Here is an 18,263-nt window from a genome sequence, read left to right as displayed (position 1 = left end):
CATTTCTAAAGAGCTAAGTAGGAAGTGGGGAACAGGGAGAAAGGAGGAAAGAGAAAAGATGGGAGAAATAATGTAAAAAATAACTCATCCTCTATCTCTTAGAAAAATGGGAGTACTCAGTTATATTACCAGGGCTTCAAAACACAAATGTTTAATAAGTGGGAGAGTTTTGAAAGCAGCACCATTATTCTGAAGTTGATAATATCCAGGTTTGTGCTGTCTCCTATGGGTTAAAATGAAAGGGATGTATCCTACAGGTGACAGTAGGGACAGAGGCCCTCCCAGTAGTCACGTTAAGCTAGTACTGACAGAAAAAGGAAAAGCCTGTCCAGGTGGCTGGGCAACCCTGCAGTGAGGCATAGATGAGCTTATAAATCAAAGGAAATGACCAAGGTGAGTCTCAATCCTTTTAGAGGTTTATTTTGCCAAGGTTGAGGACATATCTGAGAAAAAGGAACACAAAATCACAGCAACATCTGTGATCTGTGCTCTTTCCAAAGAGGGCTTGAGGACTTCAATATTTAAAGGGGAAAGAGCAGGCAGTAGGGGAAAGTGGAAAGTAAAAAGGGAAGGTAGATAAAAGAGGCGAGTAGTTGCATTCTTTGGGGCCTTTGATCAGCATTCACTGAATGCACATGTTACATTCGTGAAAGGAGGTCGTAGAGGAATAGTCAGTTATGCATTCGTCTAGTGCTTGGTGAATCTGCATTTTTACAAGATTAAATATAGGGTAGAGGAAGCAGTCAAATATGCATTTTTCTCCAGCGAGAGGAAGGATGACTCCTAGACCTGTCTTTGTCCCGTACTTGGGAAGATAAGCTGTTAGTTTACATTGCCAAGATGAAATTCAACTGATCTGTTTTAAAGATCTTGGGGGCCAACAAGGAATTTCCTTGGGGAGGTGTGTGGCCTTTGATCTTTGTAGCTATCTATTTAGGAACAAAATGGGAGGCAGTGTTGCCTGACTCAGTTTCCAAGCTTGACTCTTCCCTTTGGCATAGTGAATTTGGAGTCCAGAGATTTTTATTTTCCCTTCATAAGCTGAACAGGAGCCTTTGGTGAGAACGCTCTGGACCGGTGAGTGAGCTATGAGCTCGGGCCACAGACTCTGAAGTCGTGAAGCCTTGGGACGGAGCAGGTGGTGCTTCAAGGTCAGTATTACGGGAGGGAGGTCAAGGCCAGGGTCAGTCGTGGAACCCCGTGGAGGGCGGAGTGGTGACCCCTTCGTTCGGGGGCGGATGACTGAGCATTTAGAACTTTTGTGCGTCTCCCCGTGGGTGTATCCCTTGGCCAGCGATATGCTTTGACACAGCCCCTTAAGATGTTTTAAGGGCTATCCCATAAAGCCGGGAAGGCACAACGGGTGGAGCTGGCGGCCGCCGGGGGCAGGCACTTTTGAGCTAGGGAGGAAGCAGGGGGTGGGAAGGAGGGCGGGAAGGACGCGCGACCTACTTCCTGAATCGCCTGCAAACCTCAGAGGAGCTCGGCCTGCGCTGCGCCACGATGTCCGGGGAGTCAGCCAGGAGCTTGGGAAAGGGTGAGGCCTGCCCGCCGCGAAGAGGGGGTGATCTCGGCGACCCCCGGCGGCATGTTCGAGGCTGCTCCGGGAGCCCAGCTGCCCGGGAGCGCCCCACCGGCGGGGAACGGGTCGGAGCTGCAGTGGGACGAGGGGGCGGTGGGATACGGAGATCTCGACACCTCCCTGGGCCGTAATCGCCTTCGCTTCTGCCCGGCAGGAAGCGCGCCCCCGGGGCCGGTCCCGGAGGGCTCGATCCGCGTCTACAGCATGAGGTTCTGCCCGTTTGCTGAGAGGACGCGTCTGGTCCTGAAGGCCAAGGGAATCAGGTGGGCACCCAGGCGGGGGACGCTCCCGGAGCCGTCCGGGAGCTTGCTGCAGGCGGCGGGGTGGGGTGGGGTCTCAGCCCCCTTCCACCCCCTTCCCGCCAGCTTCCTTTACTGCACATTAAACTATTCTCGGCCCTTTGGAAAATAGCAAGTTATAGACCCTTCCCCTAGGAAAAATAGGCCACAGATTCCAACGATCTAGGACACCTCATTTAGATTAACCAATCATTTAATGGATTAGAAAAGCTGAGGCTCCAGTGATGTTAGTGATTTGCCCGGGTAATAACCGGCAGCAGTTCTTTCAGCTTTGGTAGGTCGCGAATTACTGGTCCAGAGTCCTTTGGCTTTCGCCCTGCTGTGATTCCCCATTCTTTTTTTTTTTTGAGACGGAGTCTTGCTCTGTCCCCCAGGCTGGAGTGCAGTGGCGCCATCTCGGCTCACTGCAAGCTCCACCTCCCGGGTTCACGCCATTCTCCTGCCTCAGCCTCTCCGAGTAGCTGGGACTACAGGCGCCCGCCACCACGCCCGGCTAATTTTTTGTATTTTTAGTAGAGACGGGGTTTCACCGTGATCTCGATCTCCTGACCTCGTGATCCGCCCGCCTCGGCCTCCCAAGGTGCTGGGATTACAAGCGTGAGCCACTGCGCCCGGCCGACATGACTTAACAAAGCATGGTTTTCTCTAAAAGATGCATCTTCCAACTTGCTTTGGCAGGCGTGTAGACTTGTTGGCTCACAATGCCAGGTTACCAAAATTCATGTGTGTTCTGAGATACTTTTTTTTTTTCTAAATAACAAAAGCCCAGGATCTTTTTGTTTTCATAGTAACAAAAGTTTTTGTTTCATAGTTCAAAAATGTTGATAATTCTTTGGCAAGGAGCCAAATAATTTTTTTTTTTTTTTTTGCAATGGCTGGTACCTAAGTGTCCAGTATTCTGTCAGCACATGAACCTTTTAAATTACACACACACCTGTGCTCATGTTCAAATCGGATGTTCCTTTGTTTCCATGGGGGATTATGTATTTAAATCCTCAAATGAAATGCTGTTCTAGCTACAGCTGTGGATGGGAAAATAGAAAACAAAACGTATTGGTGTCTATTTTTTTTTTTTAGTAATCTGTTATATTGAAGATTTATTCAGCCTTGACAATCATATGGACCTAGCTCCTTTCTCTTAGTTCCTCTACAGTCTCGGGCAACATACAAGATAGACCTAAATACAATCTGACTATAGCCTGGACTTCACCTGTTTTCTTCCTTTTTGGTTTACTTTGTATGATTTACTCAGACATTTTTAAAAAAAACAGTACATGGAGATTTAATCTGAAAGCTTATTTTGTGGGTGGATTTTTTTTTTTTTTTTTTTTTTCGAGATAGGGTCTTGCCCTGTCACCCAGGCTGGAATGCAGTGGTGCAATCATGGCTCACTACAACCTCTGCCTCCAGGGCTCAAGCGATCTTCTCACCTCAGCATCCTGAGTAGCTGAGACTACAGGTGAGTACCACCACACTTGGCTAATTTTTATATTTTTTGTAGAGATAGGGTTTCATCATGTTGCCCAGGCTGGTCTTGAACTCCTGGGTTTAAGCAATTTGCCCACTGCAGCCTCCCAAAGTTCTGGGATTACAGATGTGAGCTACCAAGCCTGGCCTTGTGGGTGAATTTTAAGGATTCCTTAATATCTTCATAAACACCAAGAAACTTTTTACTCAAATTAGCAAAATAAATTGAATTTTATGTTGGTTCTCCTATAGTGGATAGTGGACACAATTCAATTAGTTGCCTCATATGATTTATAACTAAGATACCTCTTCGCCATAAATGGAGTATCTTATTGACAATTTTGAAGCATTTCCACAGATTTATTCATTCATTTATATGAAATATTTCAAAACAAAAATATTTACTGAGTCCTTATCTGAAACTTTTTATTTTCTTCAGAGCATTTATATCTATATAGCATTTTGCTCATTTACATGTTTGTTTATTACTATGAACAGATACACAAGATCCCACCTTTCGTGGAGCTTACATTCTAGGAAGATAACAGTTAACTTGTAAATAAGTGAGCAAGGTAATTTCAGATACATATTATCAGTTCAATGAAGAAAGTAAAACATGATAATCATGTAATAGAAGCTGCTCAGCAACTTCAGAGCTATGGTCAGGGAGGGCCTGGGGATGTGTGTTTGACCTAGGAAGATCTGGGAAAAGGCAGGCAGAGGAGGCAGAGGACCATCAGGCGCAAAGACTCTAAGGTGGAAACACATTTGGCAAATTCAAGGAATATAAAAAACGCCAATGTGTAAAAGAAAACATAGGGGAAAAGCTTCATGACACTGGCCTTGGCAATGATTTCCTGGACATGACACCAAAGACCAGGCAACAGGACCAAAAGTAAACACATGGGACTACATCAAACAAGCTTCCACACAGCAAAGGAAACGATTAACAGAGCAAAAAGGCAACCTATGGAATAGGAGAAAGTACTTGCAAACGACATACCTGGTAAGGGGTTAATCTCCAAAATACATAAGGAATCTCTATAACTCAACAACAAAAACACCTGATTTTAACATGGGCTAAGATCTTAAATAGACACTTCTCAGGCTGGGCATGGTAGCTCATGCCTGTAACCCCGAGACAGGGAGATCACCTGAGCCCAGGAGTTCAAGACCAGCCTTGGCAACATGGCAGAATCCTGTCTCTACAAAAAAATTAGCTGGGCGTGGTGGTGCACGCCTGTGGTCCCAACTACTCGGGAGGCAGGAGGATCGCTTTAGCCCAGGAGGTCAAGGCTGCAGTGAGCTGCGATCAAGCCACTGTACTCCAGTCTGGGAGACAGAGTGTCAAAAAAAATTAAAAATTAAAAAAATAGACATTTCTTCAAAGAGGACATAAAAATGGGCAACACATATATGAAAAAGAACTTATCACTAATCATCAGGAAAATGCAAATCAAAATCACATAATACCTCACACTTGTCAAGATGACTATAATTTAAAAAGACAAGTGTTAGCAAGGATGTGTAGAAATCAACCCTTGCACACTGTTGGCGGGAATGTAAAATGGTACAGCTGCTATGGAAAACAGTACAGATGTTCTTCAAAAAATTAAAAATAGAACTACCATATGATTCGGCAATCTCACTACTGGGTAGATATCCAAGTTAAATGAAATCAAGTTCTCAAAGAGATATTAGCACTCTCATGTAGACTGCAGCACTGTTCACAACAGCATAATGTCAATGTCCATCAGCAGATGAATGGATAAAGAAAATGTGGTAATGCTATTCCACCTAAAAAAGAAGGAAATTCTGCAATATGTGACAACATGGATGGACCTTGCAGACATTATGCTAAGTAAAATAAGCCAGATACAGAAAGACAAATACTGCATAATTGTACTTAAAAGGTGTATCGAAAGTAGTCAAATTCATAAAATCAAAAACTAGAATGGAAGGAATCTAGGCAGACTCCTAAATTTGGGGTCTGATCAGCTAAGTAGATGGCAAAGCCAGTGAGAATTTATCCAAAAGCACAAAAGTTGTTTTCCTCTCTTCATAGTCTCCTATGTGTCTTTCAGGCATGAAGTCATCAATATCAACCTGAAAAATAAGCCTGAGTGGTTCTTTAAGAAAAATCCCTTTGGTCTGGTGCCAGTTCTGGAAAACAGTCAGGGTCAGCTGATCTACGAGTCTGCCATCACCTGTGAGTACCTGGATGAAGCATACCCAGGGAAGAAGCTGTTGCCGGATGACCCCTATGAGAAAGCTTGCCAGAAGATGATCTTAGAGTTGTTTTCTAAGGTTTGTACATAAGAACTTTCAGCTCCTATTTGAAAAATCTATTTTTTTTAAAGCGAAATCAGTGCTGCCATTTATGGTTCAGTGATTTGGGAGAGAAAAACAAAACAGGAATATGCTTGTCAGCTCTGAGTGTCCTGCAAGTCCTTTCACGATCCAGTTCCTATTTACCTCCAAAATCATCCCTTTTCACTCATCTCCTGACACTTTATATATGCCAGCCATACTAAACTTTTCTCAGAATTCCCAAATTTGCCCCTTTCTCTCTCAATTCTTGCTGTCAGATTCTTCCCACTTCTCACCGTGCCTGGTTATCTCCACGTCATTTTTCACATGTCTGCTCAGACACTGCTGCCTTTTCAGGAGCTTGGCAGGCTGGTTAGTGCTCTAGCTTCTGAGTTCCCATCCATGTGAACTTTTGCCTGCCTTCTTGCCTGTACTGCACTGGGGCTGTGAGCTCCTTGAGGGTGAGGGCTGTGTTTTGATCAGTGTTAGTTCACTGCCTAGTTTTGTGACTGGCTGTGCTACTTTCTTGGGACTCTGAGCAAGTTACTTATTATTTTGCCTCTCTGTTCATCATTGGTAAAATGGATATAGTAATTGTTCCCACCTCATAAGATAAAAATCAGTTAATATAAAACACCTAGAGCAGAGTCTGACACATGGTAACTACTTAGTTCTTGTCCTTATAGCCATAGCGTCAAGCAGTGAGCATCTACTTTGTGTTGGCAATAACTCAGATGACTGAATAAATGGCATTCCTGTAGAAGAACTGTTTGTACCTTACTTACCATCAACATTGTGGATTAGTTCAAACCATTAGTATTAACAAAGAAATAACTAACGGATATGTGTTTAGACACCAAAAATAGCATGTCTGGTTATATGCCTATAACATTGTCACCTTGGTAGTACGGTCAGTGTATAAAGGATTATCTTTAGAGAAAAAGATGGTTAAAGAAATGCCCTAAGAGAGAGTTATAGGGAAAACAATCTGTTTTAGGAGACATTATAAAGGGAAGCCAATGGGAAAGGAAGAGTGAGTCACCTGCTTAGTGAGATGAGGGTGAAAGAATAGTAGAGGTGGCTCCTGTGAAAGATAATGTAAAGGGAACATGACATTTTCAAGAACGATGTTGGAGAGTTTTACAAAGTAGTAACAAGTTAAAGGCATGCAGCTTCAAGACACGAAGTCATCAATATCAACCAAAAAAAATAAGCCTAAGTGGTTCTTTAAGAAAAATCTCTTTGGTCTGGTGCCAGTTCTGGAAAACTTTTTTTAGTATGGCTGGAATATAAAGTGTCAGGAGAAGAGATAAAAGGGGTAACTTTGGAGAGGTAAACAGGAACTGGATCGTGAAAGGACTTGTAGGACACGTCAGAGAAAATCAGCTTTAAAAGTAAAGCTTTTAGACATGAAGCTTTACTTTCATGTATATAGCTACTACTTTAAAAAGTAGTCACAAGAGATTCATTGTACTATCTAGAAAGAATATGAGATTTAAAAGTAATGCTGAAGATGCCCACCTTTACTTCCCTGCTTGCTTTTAAAGGAGAGGTGGCTTTATGTACATATGACCCTGCTCTCCTGGCCACAGCCCATCAGAACAGAAATGTACCCCACCCCCACACCTGGGCCAGTTATCTTCTCTCCTGGGAACTTGGAAATGAGACACAGAACTAAGACAGTAAAGGTTACGACAGTAAAGACAACTAAGCGTTGGGGCTCAAATATAACATTAGAGGCTAGAAAAACCAAAGCCACTTAAGAAATAAATTTTTAGAGGAGCAAGAATTAAAAGCATTGCAAAGGGACTGAAGTATGGAAAGTAATATGGAGCAAAAATGTAAGGAAAAACAGATGAAAGACCAGGCAGACCCAGATGGAAATGTGGACCAAAGGGCTGCCTGAAAGCCTTCAGTCCCAGTGAAGGCAGGCTGAACTGATGTGGATGGGATTTCATGGGATTCTATATTTTTACAAGTGCCTGTTTACTTAAACTAGGATGAGTGGACTTCTGTGTCTTGCAATAAAATGATACCAAAGACCAAAGTATTAAAACACATAAACACCATCACGAGCATTAAAGCATCTGATGCTACACCCATCAAGTCTTTAGGTAGTCGGTCCCTTTTGAACAGTCTCCTGGCATCCTCCCCAACAAAGAAATCAGAAAAATTCTCTTCCCTAGCTCTTTGCAGTTGGGGCCAAGTTTTCTGACCTAGGCTCTTCCCGTCAGACACACACAATAGAGTTCAATTCAGAAACGAGCAAGGTGAGGAAACAGGCTTGGTGGGATATCTGCTTAAGATATTCAGCTCTCCACTGGTTCTGCTGGTGAGAGTGGTGGTGGAGCTTCTGGGTTTCAGCAGTGTGGGTTACAAGATAAAATTCCAGAGTAGAAATGGCATCAGTGCCAGTGGCGTTAGCAGTTATCTCAGACTCTACTTTCTGGCAGCCGCACAAACTGAAGCTCAGCTTGCACTGGCAGCAGTGGGTGCTTCCCATTAGGCCATTTCTCAGCATGAATTTGGGATGTTCTGTCTTAATTCCAAGCCTGTTTGTTCAGTCTCCCAATAATTTTATGAGCCACTCAGTCTCCTTTAAAGAAAGTTGTGTTGGCTGGGTGTGGTGGCTCAAGCCTGTAATCCCAGCACTTTGGGAGGCTGAGGCAGATGGATCACCTGAGGTCAAGAGTTTGAGACCAGCCTGGCCAATATGGTGAATCCCTATCTCTACTAAAAATACAAAAATTAGCCAGGAGTGATGGCGCATGCCCATAATCTCAGCTACTAAGGAGGCGGAGACAGGAGAATTGCTTGAGCCTGGGCGGTGGAGGTTGCAGTGAGCTGAGATCGCGCCACTGCATTCCAGCCTGGGTGATAGAGCATGACTCCGTTTCAAAAAAAAAAAAAGGAAGGAAAGTTGTTTCTTAAATGTGCCAAAGTAGGTTCTGTTATTTATAATTTATAAAATCCTGACCAACCCAGCATTTTAGGCCACAAAACTGTTCCTAAGACCAGTCCATTACCTCTGTGAGCACAGGAACTTGGTGCGCCCTTGATGTTTCCAGAACACCTTGACACCAGGACTATAAGGGTTCTATCATGTTTTTATGCGAGGGGGGCGATATTGTGAGCTGTAAACTGATAAACTAAGAAAGTATTCTCTGTCTAGGTGCCATCCTTGGTAGGAAGCTTTATTAGAAGCCAAAATAAAGAAGACTATGCTGGCCTAAAAGAAGAATTTCGTAAAGAATTTACCAAGCTAGAGGAGGTAATCATTTCTCCTAGCTATCATCAGAGTAAACAGTAACTGTATCTACCCTCCTTTTCCTCCTATTCTTTTCTTCATATTCCCACTTTCCAAGTCAATTTAAGGTAATTAGGAAAATTCCCCTAAACATTTTTGTTTACAGCAGACTGCCGTTATAAAGCAGAAAGCTGTTCTGCTTAAGATATAAATCAAAACACCTAAAAATACTTTGTCATGGGCTTGCTTTTAAAATATTCTAACATTAAAATAACAAGGAAAAAGGAAATTGTACCCACATTTCCACAAGTTTTTATGTATCCAGTTTTCCATGCTTGTTTGCAGTCCTTGTCCATATATTTAAAAATTAATGTAGCTCTAATCAGAGCATAGTTATCATTCTGTGTCCTGCTTTTTTTCCTGTGTCCTGTGTCTGCTTAGTATTACATACTAAATATTTCCCACCAGAAAAAGTTTGCAATGAACAGTACAGACACTTGAGGGAAGCCCAGATGTATTTTACCTTCTTTTGGGGAAAGCGGACATTTGGGCCTTGAAGTCTGTCTCTTGGCCTTGAGATATTTCATTCATGCTAAGCCTGAAGTTTTTACTGACAGAAGATATCGTTCCTGTCTTTTATGGGAATGCATTTTAACATTTTATCAGTATGACGTTTCCTGTAGGTTTTTCAGAAACCTTTTTTTCATTGTAAAGTTCTCTTCTATTACTAGTTTGCTAATTTTTTAAAAAGTCATAAATGTTGAATTTTATTGAATGCTTTTTCTGCATCTGTTACAGCTATTGAAATGTTCATAGAATTTTGTCCTCTTAATCTGGTGAATATGGTGCTATTGACAGATTTTTTTTTTTTAATGTTTAACCATCCTAGCATTCCTAAGATAAAACCTACTTGTTCTCTATGGATTTTTATATGTACTGTAGAATTAGCTAATAAATGATTTTTGTATGTGTGTTCATAAATGAGATTGGCCTATATAGTATCATTATTGGCTTTTGGTATCAAGGATATTCTGACCTCATAAAATGGGTTGGGTAACTAACCTGTTTTTCTAATCTCTGAAACCATTTGGTAGGGACTCGTGGTTTCTTTAAAACATTTGAGCCTGGTGTCTTTAACAGGGATAGATTTTTCATTACAGTTTGATTTCTTTAATGGTAACTGCATTTCTTCTTGAATCAGTATTGGTACTTTACATTTTTCTGCTGAACAGTGTGGGATCTGGAAAGTAAGATGCAGTCCATATTCTTCAGATAATTAGTTTAGTAGTAGACAGAACACAATAGGTAGATATAAGCAATCTAAAATGCATATTATGCATTGAAAAAAACTATGGAGGTTATTTATAAAGGGCAAATTAGTTTGGTGGTTTAAATAGCCAGATAATATTCTCAATCACCCCCTTTGGCAAACCCTGTAACCAATTCGCCTTCTGAAAATTTCAGAAATGTACAATTTGTGTTTCGTTTTCAAATGATTGTCATCTGTTTAGCAGTTAATCCAGTCTATTTCCACTATATTTTGAGTACAAATGCTTTTGCACTTACAGTGGGGTTACATCCAATAAACCCATCATAAATTGAAAATACCGTAAGTGGAAAATGCATTTAATAAACAGCACACTTTAGAGCATTGGTTGTTTACTCTCTTGATGGTGTGGCTGCCTAGCATCGAGTATCATACTGCAAATCGATAGCCCAGGAAAAGAGCAAAATTCAAAGTTCAAAGTACAGTTTCTACTGAATGCTTGCTTTTGCACCATCGTAAAGTTGAAAAGAATTTAAATTGAACCATCATAAGCTGCAGACTGTGCATTTTATATTGAAAAGTTAATATTTTTAATTTTTAATGCAGAGAAGTACCCAAAACATAAGAACATAATGCATTTTCACAAAGTGAACACAGCCATGGAACCAGCACCCATATCAACTAACAAAATACTAGTTTGGGCTTTTTTGTACTTTATACAAATGGACTCATATAATGCTCATCTTTTGGGTCTGCCTGCTTTCATTCAATATTAGGTTTGTGGGTTCATCTCTGCTGTGTGTAGTTCTTTCCTGTTCTTTATACAGTGTTCCAAAGTATAGTATATTACAGTTTACCCATTCTACTCTTGATAGTAAACGTCTTCACATTTGGGCTATTACAAATAGTGCTGCAGTGAACATTCACATACATATCTTTTGGTGAACATGTGTCACGTTTCCAAGTAGAATTGCTGGGTGATAAAAGAGTATGCATACTCTTAAAACATGGTTGTACCAATTTACACCTCTGTGACAGTGGTTCCATACCCTTGCCAACTTCATCTTGTTCATTATAGGCATTCTCATGGATGTATAGTGTTATTGCATTTTGGTTTTAATTTGCATTTCCCTCATGATTAATGCAGTTGAACACCTTTCCAAATGATAACTGGCCATTTGGACATCATCTTTTGTGAAGATCAAGTCTTGCTCATTTTTCCAATGGGTCGTTTGCTATTTTTCTTACTGATTCCCAGGAACCCTTTCTATATTCTGAATACCAGTCCTTTGTATTACAAATATGTTGTACTCTGTGACTTGTTTTATTTTTCAATTGTCCAGTTTATGTTGTTGATTGTTTTGCTTCATCCCAGACCAACAGATTCTAAAGCTTAATTAAGATTTTGATCAGACAAAAACCCAACTTGGATACACTGGAGTAAAAACTGCTTCTTTCACCTGCTCTACTTATTTCCCTTCAGCATTTCTAGTCAGTCTTACTACATGCACAAGTAAGAAATACTTTTATGCTGTTTAATGTTCAGGTTCTGACTAATAAGAAGACGACCTTCTTTGGTGGCAATTCTATCTCTATGATTGATTACCTCATCTGGCCCTGGTTTGAACGGCTGGAAGCAATGAAGTTAAATGAGTAAGATATTTGAATATTTTGTGCATAATTTAGGATGACAGTTGGAATAGTATATATTGACCTTTCTTTTTAACAGAAGTTGAAATATTTAATACAACTGGTCTGAATGAGAACAAGCAGACAGGGGAATCTTGGACTATCCTGGGCATGTCATATACCTACACTAACTACTCTCCATCACTGGGATGGGGCAGGGGATTTCTGAGACATGTAGTAAAGTGCTTTAAAATTTACTCCTTCCTTCCTGATTAAAAATCCATAAGGGGAAGGGTATGGTGGCTTACGCCTGTAAGCCCAGCACTTTGGGAGGCCGAGAGGGGTGGATCATCTGAGGTCACGAGTTTAGAGACCAGCCTGGCCAATGTGGTGAAACCCCATCTCTACTAAAAATACAAAAATTAGCTGGGCATGGTGGTACACACCTGTAATCTCAGCTACTCGGGAGGCTGAGGCAGGAGGATCACTTGAACCTGGGAGGTGGTTGCAGTGAGCCGAGATCATGTCACTGGATTCCAGTCTGGGCAAGAGCAAGACACTGTATCAAAAAAAAAAAAAAAAAAAAATTCCGTAAGGTTGTAAATTTTTCTAAGGATGTTGTTGCGGGATTGTATGACCAGTGTTACCTCCCATTTACCATAAGGTTTCCACATTATTTTCCAAATTCTGTTTTGACTTTGGCAGCCATCTTGCCTTACTCCAGCTTCTTGGACGTTAGAGCTATTCGGGGTTACTTTTGGTCATAATCTGGGTGTAGAATAATTAACGTAGAACGTTCCTGATTGTATTCCCTGTTCTTTTTTTTTTTTTTGAGACGGAGTCTTGCTCTGTCGTCCAGGCTGGAGTGCAGTGGCGCAGTCTCGGCTCACTGCAAGCTCCGCCTCCCGGGTTCACGCCATTCTCCTGCCTCAGCCTCTCCGAGTAGCTGGGACTACAGGCGCCCGCCACTACGCCCGGCTAATTTTTTTGTATTTTTAGTAGAGACGGGGTTTCACCGTGGTCTCGATCTCCTGACCTCGTGATCCGCCCGCCTCGGCCTCCCAAAGTGCTGGGATTACAAGCATGAGCCACCGCGCCCGGCCTGTTCTTATTTTAATAAATGTCAGTTTCTCTCTTTGGGCAAGTTCTCACATTAATTGAACAAATCGTTTCCCTCTAGTCTCATTCCTTTTGTGTAAAAAAGGGACCTCTATAATGTCTTTCAAACTGAATATTCTATTACATGCATTTTTAAATATTTTTAATAAAATATTTAAGGGAAAAAATGAAACTGTAGAGTAATAATGACATATGGGAGACTCTGTGATGTCATCCTAGTTGACCTAGCTCACACCTTTCATTTTTTCCTCTTCCCGCAGGTGTGTAGACCACACTCCAAAACTGAAACTGTGGATGGCAGCCATGAAGGAAGATCCCACAGTCTCAGTCCTGCTTACTAGTGAGAAGGACTGGCAAGGTTTCCTAGAGCTCTACTTACAGAACAGCCCTGAGGCCTGTGACTATGGGCTCTGAAGGGGGCAGGAGTCAGCAATAAAGCTATGATGTTTTCCTTCACTAACATGAATAATAGCATGCTTTTATTTTACCAAGGGTTCAGGTTGCATGGGATCATCTTCTGACTGATTTGACATCAACAGCCTAATGGTGGGGTCTCCTTAAGGCCCCCCTACAGAAATGAAAATGCATTTCCTGTCTCAGGATGCTGAAACGACTCTGAGGGTTCTATCATAGTCCATGCTGAAAACCCCCAAATTATCATCTTTAGCAAAATCTGGACTTGAATCTTTTTTTTTTTTTTTTTGAGATGGAGTTTCACTCTTGTTGACCAGGCCGGAGTGCAATGGCCTGATCTCAGCTCACCACAACCTCCGCCTCCTGAGTTCAAGCGATTCTCATGCCTCAGCCTCCTAAGTAGCTGAGATTACAGGCATGCACCACCACGCCTGGCTAATTTTTTTGTATTTTTAGTAGAGAAGGAGTTTCTCCATGTTGGTCAGGCTGGTCTCGAACTCCCGACCTCAGGTGATCCGCGCGCCTCGGCTTCCCAAAGTGGCATGAGCCACCGCACCCGTCCACAATCTAACTTTATAACTGCTCACAGGAAATATTCACTCAGTTACCCTGTTGTGTGATTTCATGAGATGCTCTCTTGTTGCTTGTCTTCTGGTTTCTTAGTTTAGAAGCTTTCAATTCCTCCTTCTTCCATATCCATCATCAACTTAATTTCACATTCTCTCTATTGTTGGCACTGAAGACCAGACACACATTACCCCAAAGCTGGGTGGCTGGGCAGACTCCTATTTGGTCTCCCTGTCTCTAACCCCTTCAAATCCTTCCTATCAAATCCCATGCTGGGCACATAGGTGGTGTACCATTTATGTAATTAAATACTGTGTAGGCTGCATCAGTCAATTCCGCCTATAAGGTTGACGAGTAGTAGGTAAGAACCCCACTGAGAAATAGTAATGCCATCTTCCACACATTTCCATAGCCCACTGGGTTTCTCACTATTCAATTTTTATCATCACATCACCACCACGAGAAGGTAGGTCAGAGAGCATCATTTCATTCTACACATGATGCAACTAAGGTCCCGAGGTTAAGTGAGGCCTTAAAGTGCTGGCAGAAAGATCACATCCAGCGCACTGCTCTTAGCATTGGAAATCAGGGCTGTCGGTCCGCTCCAATTGTCTGGTTTCTTGAACTTATTTTTCAAGTTCGCCATTGAGAGAAACCTCCGAATGACTAATTCTTAAATTTAAGGGTGCATAATAATCACCTATGGCTCACCGCTGCATTTCCGATTCAGCAGGCTGGGGTGGGCAGCGAAGTCTGTATTTGAAATGAGCCCCTCAACCGAGGTGACGCAGGCGGTGTGGGGACCGCACCCGGAGGGCGACCTGGAGCCGACTGACTTCACAAAGGCCTCCTGCCGCCCACCTTCAGCGGCCACCAAAGCCCCGGCTGCGGCTGCGGCAGGCCACCGCGCGCCTACTGGTGCCGCTCGGCCCTAGGGCTTTCCAGCGGATTTCCCCTCCGGTGCGGAGCCCGGTGCCGAGGTCCCACAGCCAACCACTACCGCTTCCTCTTTCGTCAGCCACCGGCGCCGGCAGGACTCGCGAATCCCGATCTCCAGGAGCCTGTAAGGCGGCCGCCCATTGGCTCAGCCACACTGCAGGGCAGGCACTTTCAAAGCTTTGAGGATTGGCTGACGCTCCGAGCGCCGGGGCTAGTTGGCGGGTAGGATCACGTGCGAGGGGCAGGCCCGGTCTAGGCCCCGCCTCCTTGCTGCTGCTGCTGCCGCCGCCAATCCTGGTCCGGTTTTCTGAGTTCCCGGAGGTCCCTCGCGGGACGTCTCTCACCGCCACCGGGTGGGTCCGTTCGGCTTGCGTTGTATTTGAAGGGAAAACGGGTTTGAGGTCAATTCTGTTTCCGGGGGTTTTCACGAATTTCGGGGCCCACAGTAGACTTGCCAGCTTTTAACTTTTGCCTAACACTTTACGAGAACTCCTATTTAACCTTGGCCACTGTTGCATCAAAGAATTTCCCATCCAAAAAAGTGCAGCCTAAGAATAAAGAACAGGTCTTTAAACCGCATACCTTTAATTAAGGTGTTCTCATTTTTTCTGATTTGGCTGGAAACAGGCAGAGACCACCCCAGATAATCAGTTCTCAGCCTTGCATGGGACACCACGAGTCCCATGTGTTTACGTCTTTAAGGCACTGGCAAACAGGGGAATTTGGTTTCTGGGAATGTGCTGTCTTCGTGAAAACTATGAAAAGTCTTCCCTGCTGCATTGAAATAATCATAAAAATAATAGTAGCTAATGTTGAACACTTACTAGGTATCAGACACATGCTAAGCATTCATTGTTTCTCATCCAGTTTCTGAATGAAACCTTCGCAAACAACATAATGTACTGGTACTATTAGCTACGAATTACATGTAAGAACACCAGAAAGTTGTCATTTCCCCAAGGTCACCCAGCTAATAAATATTGAAGAGATTCGAATCTAGCCTGAACTCTTACAGTAAGACCGTTCTTGAGATGAATTTATATGTGCTATTTTTCCAGTCGCTTTATCCAACAGCTCTCAGAGAGGATAGTATCTACCGTTTTTTTGAGACGGAGTCTCGCTCTTTTGCCCAGGCTGGACTGCACTGGCGTGATCTCGGCTCACTGCGAGCTCCGCCTCCTGGGTTCATGCCATTCTCCTCCCTCAGCCTCTCAAGTAACTGGGACTACAGGCGCCCGCCACCGTGCCCGGCTAATTTTTTGTATTTTTAGTAGAGACAGGGTTTCACCGTTTTAGCCAGGATGGTCCCGATCTCCTGACCTCGTGATCCGCCCGCCCCAGCCTCCCAAAGTGCTGGGATTACAGGAGTGAGCCACCGCGCCGGCCTGTATCTACCTTTTTGACCACACCATTATTCCTGGGATTTAACAGGAGTTAATGAGTTAATGTTCCTTTTCCAAACTCAATGATTTTGATTTTACAAATTATTTGACTTTTCCTGATTTCAGGATCTTGACAATTTGCCTTTACTTATTCAAATGTTATACCAAATATTTGTTTTAAAAGTTTTTTTTCTTTGATTCCTCAAGTTGTAGAGAGAAATAGGGATAGGCAAGCAGAATCAAGTACTTAAAAAGATAGCCTCATTTGACCCTGGTTTCCCAATTGGGAATATGAAATTTTTCCTGAATATAGGCACATTTGAGAATAGAAGCTTTTACCTAATTTATCTCACTTTTTGAACTCATTGGACAATAAGGGAACATCCAGTAATATAACCTTTCATATAAATTAGGCTTCTAACATATTAAGAGGAATGTACTCCAGTTTCTGCTACTATCAAGAGATGGCATGACAAAAAATTTTGAAAAGTTGCCGAATGCAAACCACAGTTCCTCTTCTCAAAACAAATGCATGTAAATAGAGTGTAAGCTATTTCTTTGGTGGCATTATTTTCCTAGAAGGCTTAAGTCATTAATCACCCATGACCAAAGATCCAAACATTTTCAAAGCAGATCCGATTATATTTCAGGTGGCTGAGAATGGATTTGGAGTAGATTTAATATGGTCTACTTACAAATTGTTTCATGATTGAGTGGGTCAGTGTAATAAAGGTATAAACATGAAACAACATAGAAGGAAAGTTTGCAAAGAGGATTTCAAAGAAGTACCTGTTGGGTATTCAAAAGAAAGTAGGGATAAGCTTAAGGTTAAAATCTTTCTAGGGAAAATATAGTGTTCAGAGGTAAGACTAAACACCACATTACTGAAATGGACTCTGCAGCATTCAGCCCATTCAATTGGCATTAAACTGGTAACTGGTAAAATAAGTATTGTGAGTTGAACTTTAATTCTAATATGCTTGGCAAAGCCGAATCACAGTGTGCTTTATCTTTATGGATACAAAATTGGAATGCACTCTGCTATTTAAAGTGTGTTCTTACTCACTAGCATTTGTCATTAACTTTGACGTATACTGAGCTCTTACTATACTATGATGCCCTGGACTATTTGATTCGATACTCACAACTCATAAAGTAGGTATTATTGGCATTCTCATTTTGCAGGTGAGGAAAGTGAAATCCAAAAATGTTAGATAGCTTGCCTAAGTGCCAAAGCTGGGTCTCAAAAAGTCAGCCCATTGGGCTCCAGGGCCTGTTCTGAGAACCTTGACACTAGATTGCTTCCCTTTAGAGGAGAACAGCTTCCATGCCTGTCTTCTAACTCTATCAAATTAACTTGGCGTTTCAGAACTTGATTTCCCACATACAGATATACTTTTCGTGAACATTTCCCAACTCTCAGAGTTAGTTTCTTTTAAAAGGTGGGAATGAAAAAACAAAACTTGGAAAATCTTTCTCTTCTGGCAAAGTAGAAAGGTGGATGGAGAAACCTTTTAATTTACAAATGGAATTCCCAGTTTGGCCATTGTCCAGAGGCCATGGATGGGCAAACTAAGGCCATTGGGCTAAATCCAACCAATTGTTGGTTTTTTTATAGCTCAATATCTAAGAATGATTTTTTACATTTTTAAAGGGTTGAAAAAAACAACCAGTCACAATGTGATATGTGAAAATTATATGAGAATTCACCAAGAGTGAACCCTAATATATTAACTGTGGATGTTGGGTGCTAATATGTCATTGTGGGTTCATTGATTGTACTAAATGTACCTCTCTGATTGGAACACTGATAGTGGAAGAGACTGTGCATGTGCGGGGGCACAAGGTATATGGGAAATGTGTATTTTCTGCTCAATTTTGCTGTGAATCTAAAACTTTTTTAAAAAAATGCTATTAAAATATATATATGAAGTTCAGCTTCCCTTCCTTCCTTCCCTCCCTCCCTCCCTCCTTCCTTCCTTCCTTCCTTCCTTCCGTTCCCTCTGTGGCCCGGGCAGCAATCTCCTCGTCTCGCTGCTGC

The 18,263-nt window shown here is 42.3% G+C and overlaps 2 protein-coding genes across 4 annotated transcripts in view; both read left to right on the top strand.

The window, feature by feature from the left end:
* The first annotated feature begins 1,424 nt into the window (after positions 1-1,424).
* Positions 1,425-13,389, top strand: GSTO1 (glutathione S-transferase omega 1). Its single transcript, XM_032178391.2, has 6 exons — positions 1,425-1,537; positions 1,737-1,845; positions 5,433-5,655; positions 8,831-8,929; positions 11,719-11,825; positions 13,181-13,389. Exons 1-6 carry the CDS (start codon positions 1,504-1,506, stop codon positions 13,332-13,334), a joined length of 726 nt encoding a protein of 241 aa, XP_032034282.1. The 5' UTR covers positions 1,425-1,503; the 3' UTR covers positions 13,335-13,389.
* A 1,378-nt stretch (positions 13,390-14,767) lies between these two features.
* The window catches only part of GSTO2 (glutathione S-transferase omega 2), a 36,155-nt gene continuing 32,659 nt past the window's right edge, over positions 14,768-18,263 (top strand). Inside the window, exon 1 of one of the 3 annotated variants that reach the window (XM_032178370.2) lies at positions 14,768-15,062. The gene's annotated coding sequence lies outside the window, so the exon portion shown is untranslated. Of the gene's footprint in view, positions 15,198-18,263 lie in introns of all 3 variants that reach the window. The other 2 variants (XM_032178361.2, XM_032178379.2) reach the window with 2 other exon arrangements.

This window comes from Hylobates moloch, unplaced genomic scaffold, assembly GCF_009828535.3.
Source record: "Hylobates moloch isolate HMO894 unplaced genomic scaffold, HMol_V3 SCAFFOLD_3, whole genome shotgun sequence".
NCBI lineage: Eukaryota > Metazoa > Chordata > Mammalia > Primates > Hylobatidae > Hylobates > Hylobates moloch.
The sequence above is the reverse complement of the archived record's forward strand: the minus strand, read 5'-3'. Positions and strand labels throughout refer to the sequence as shown.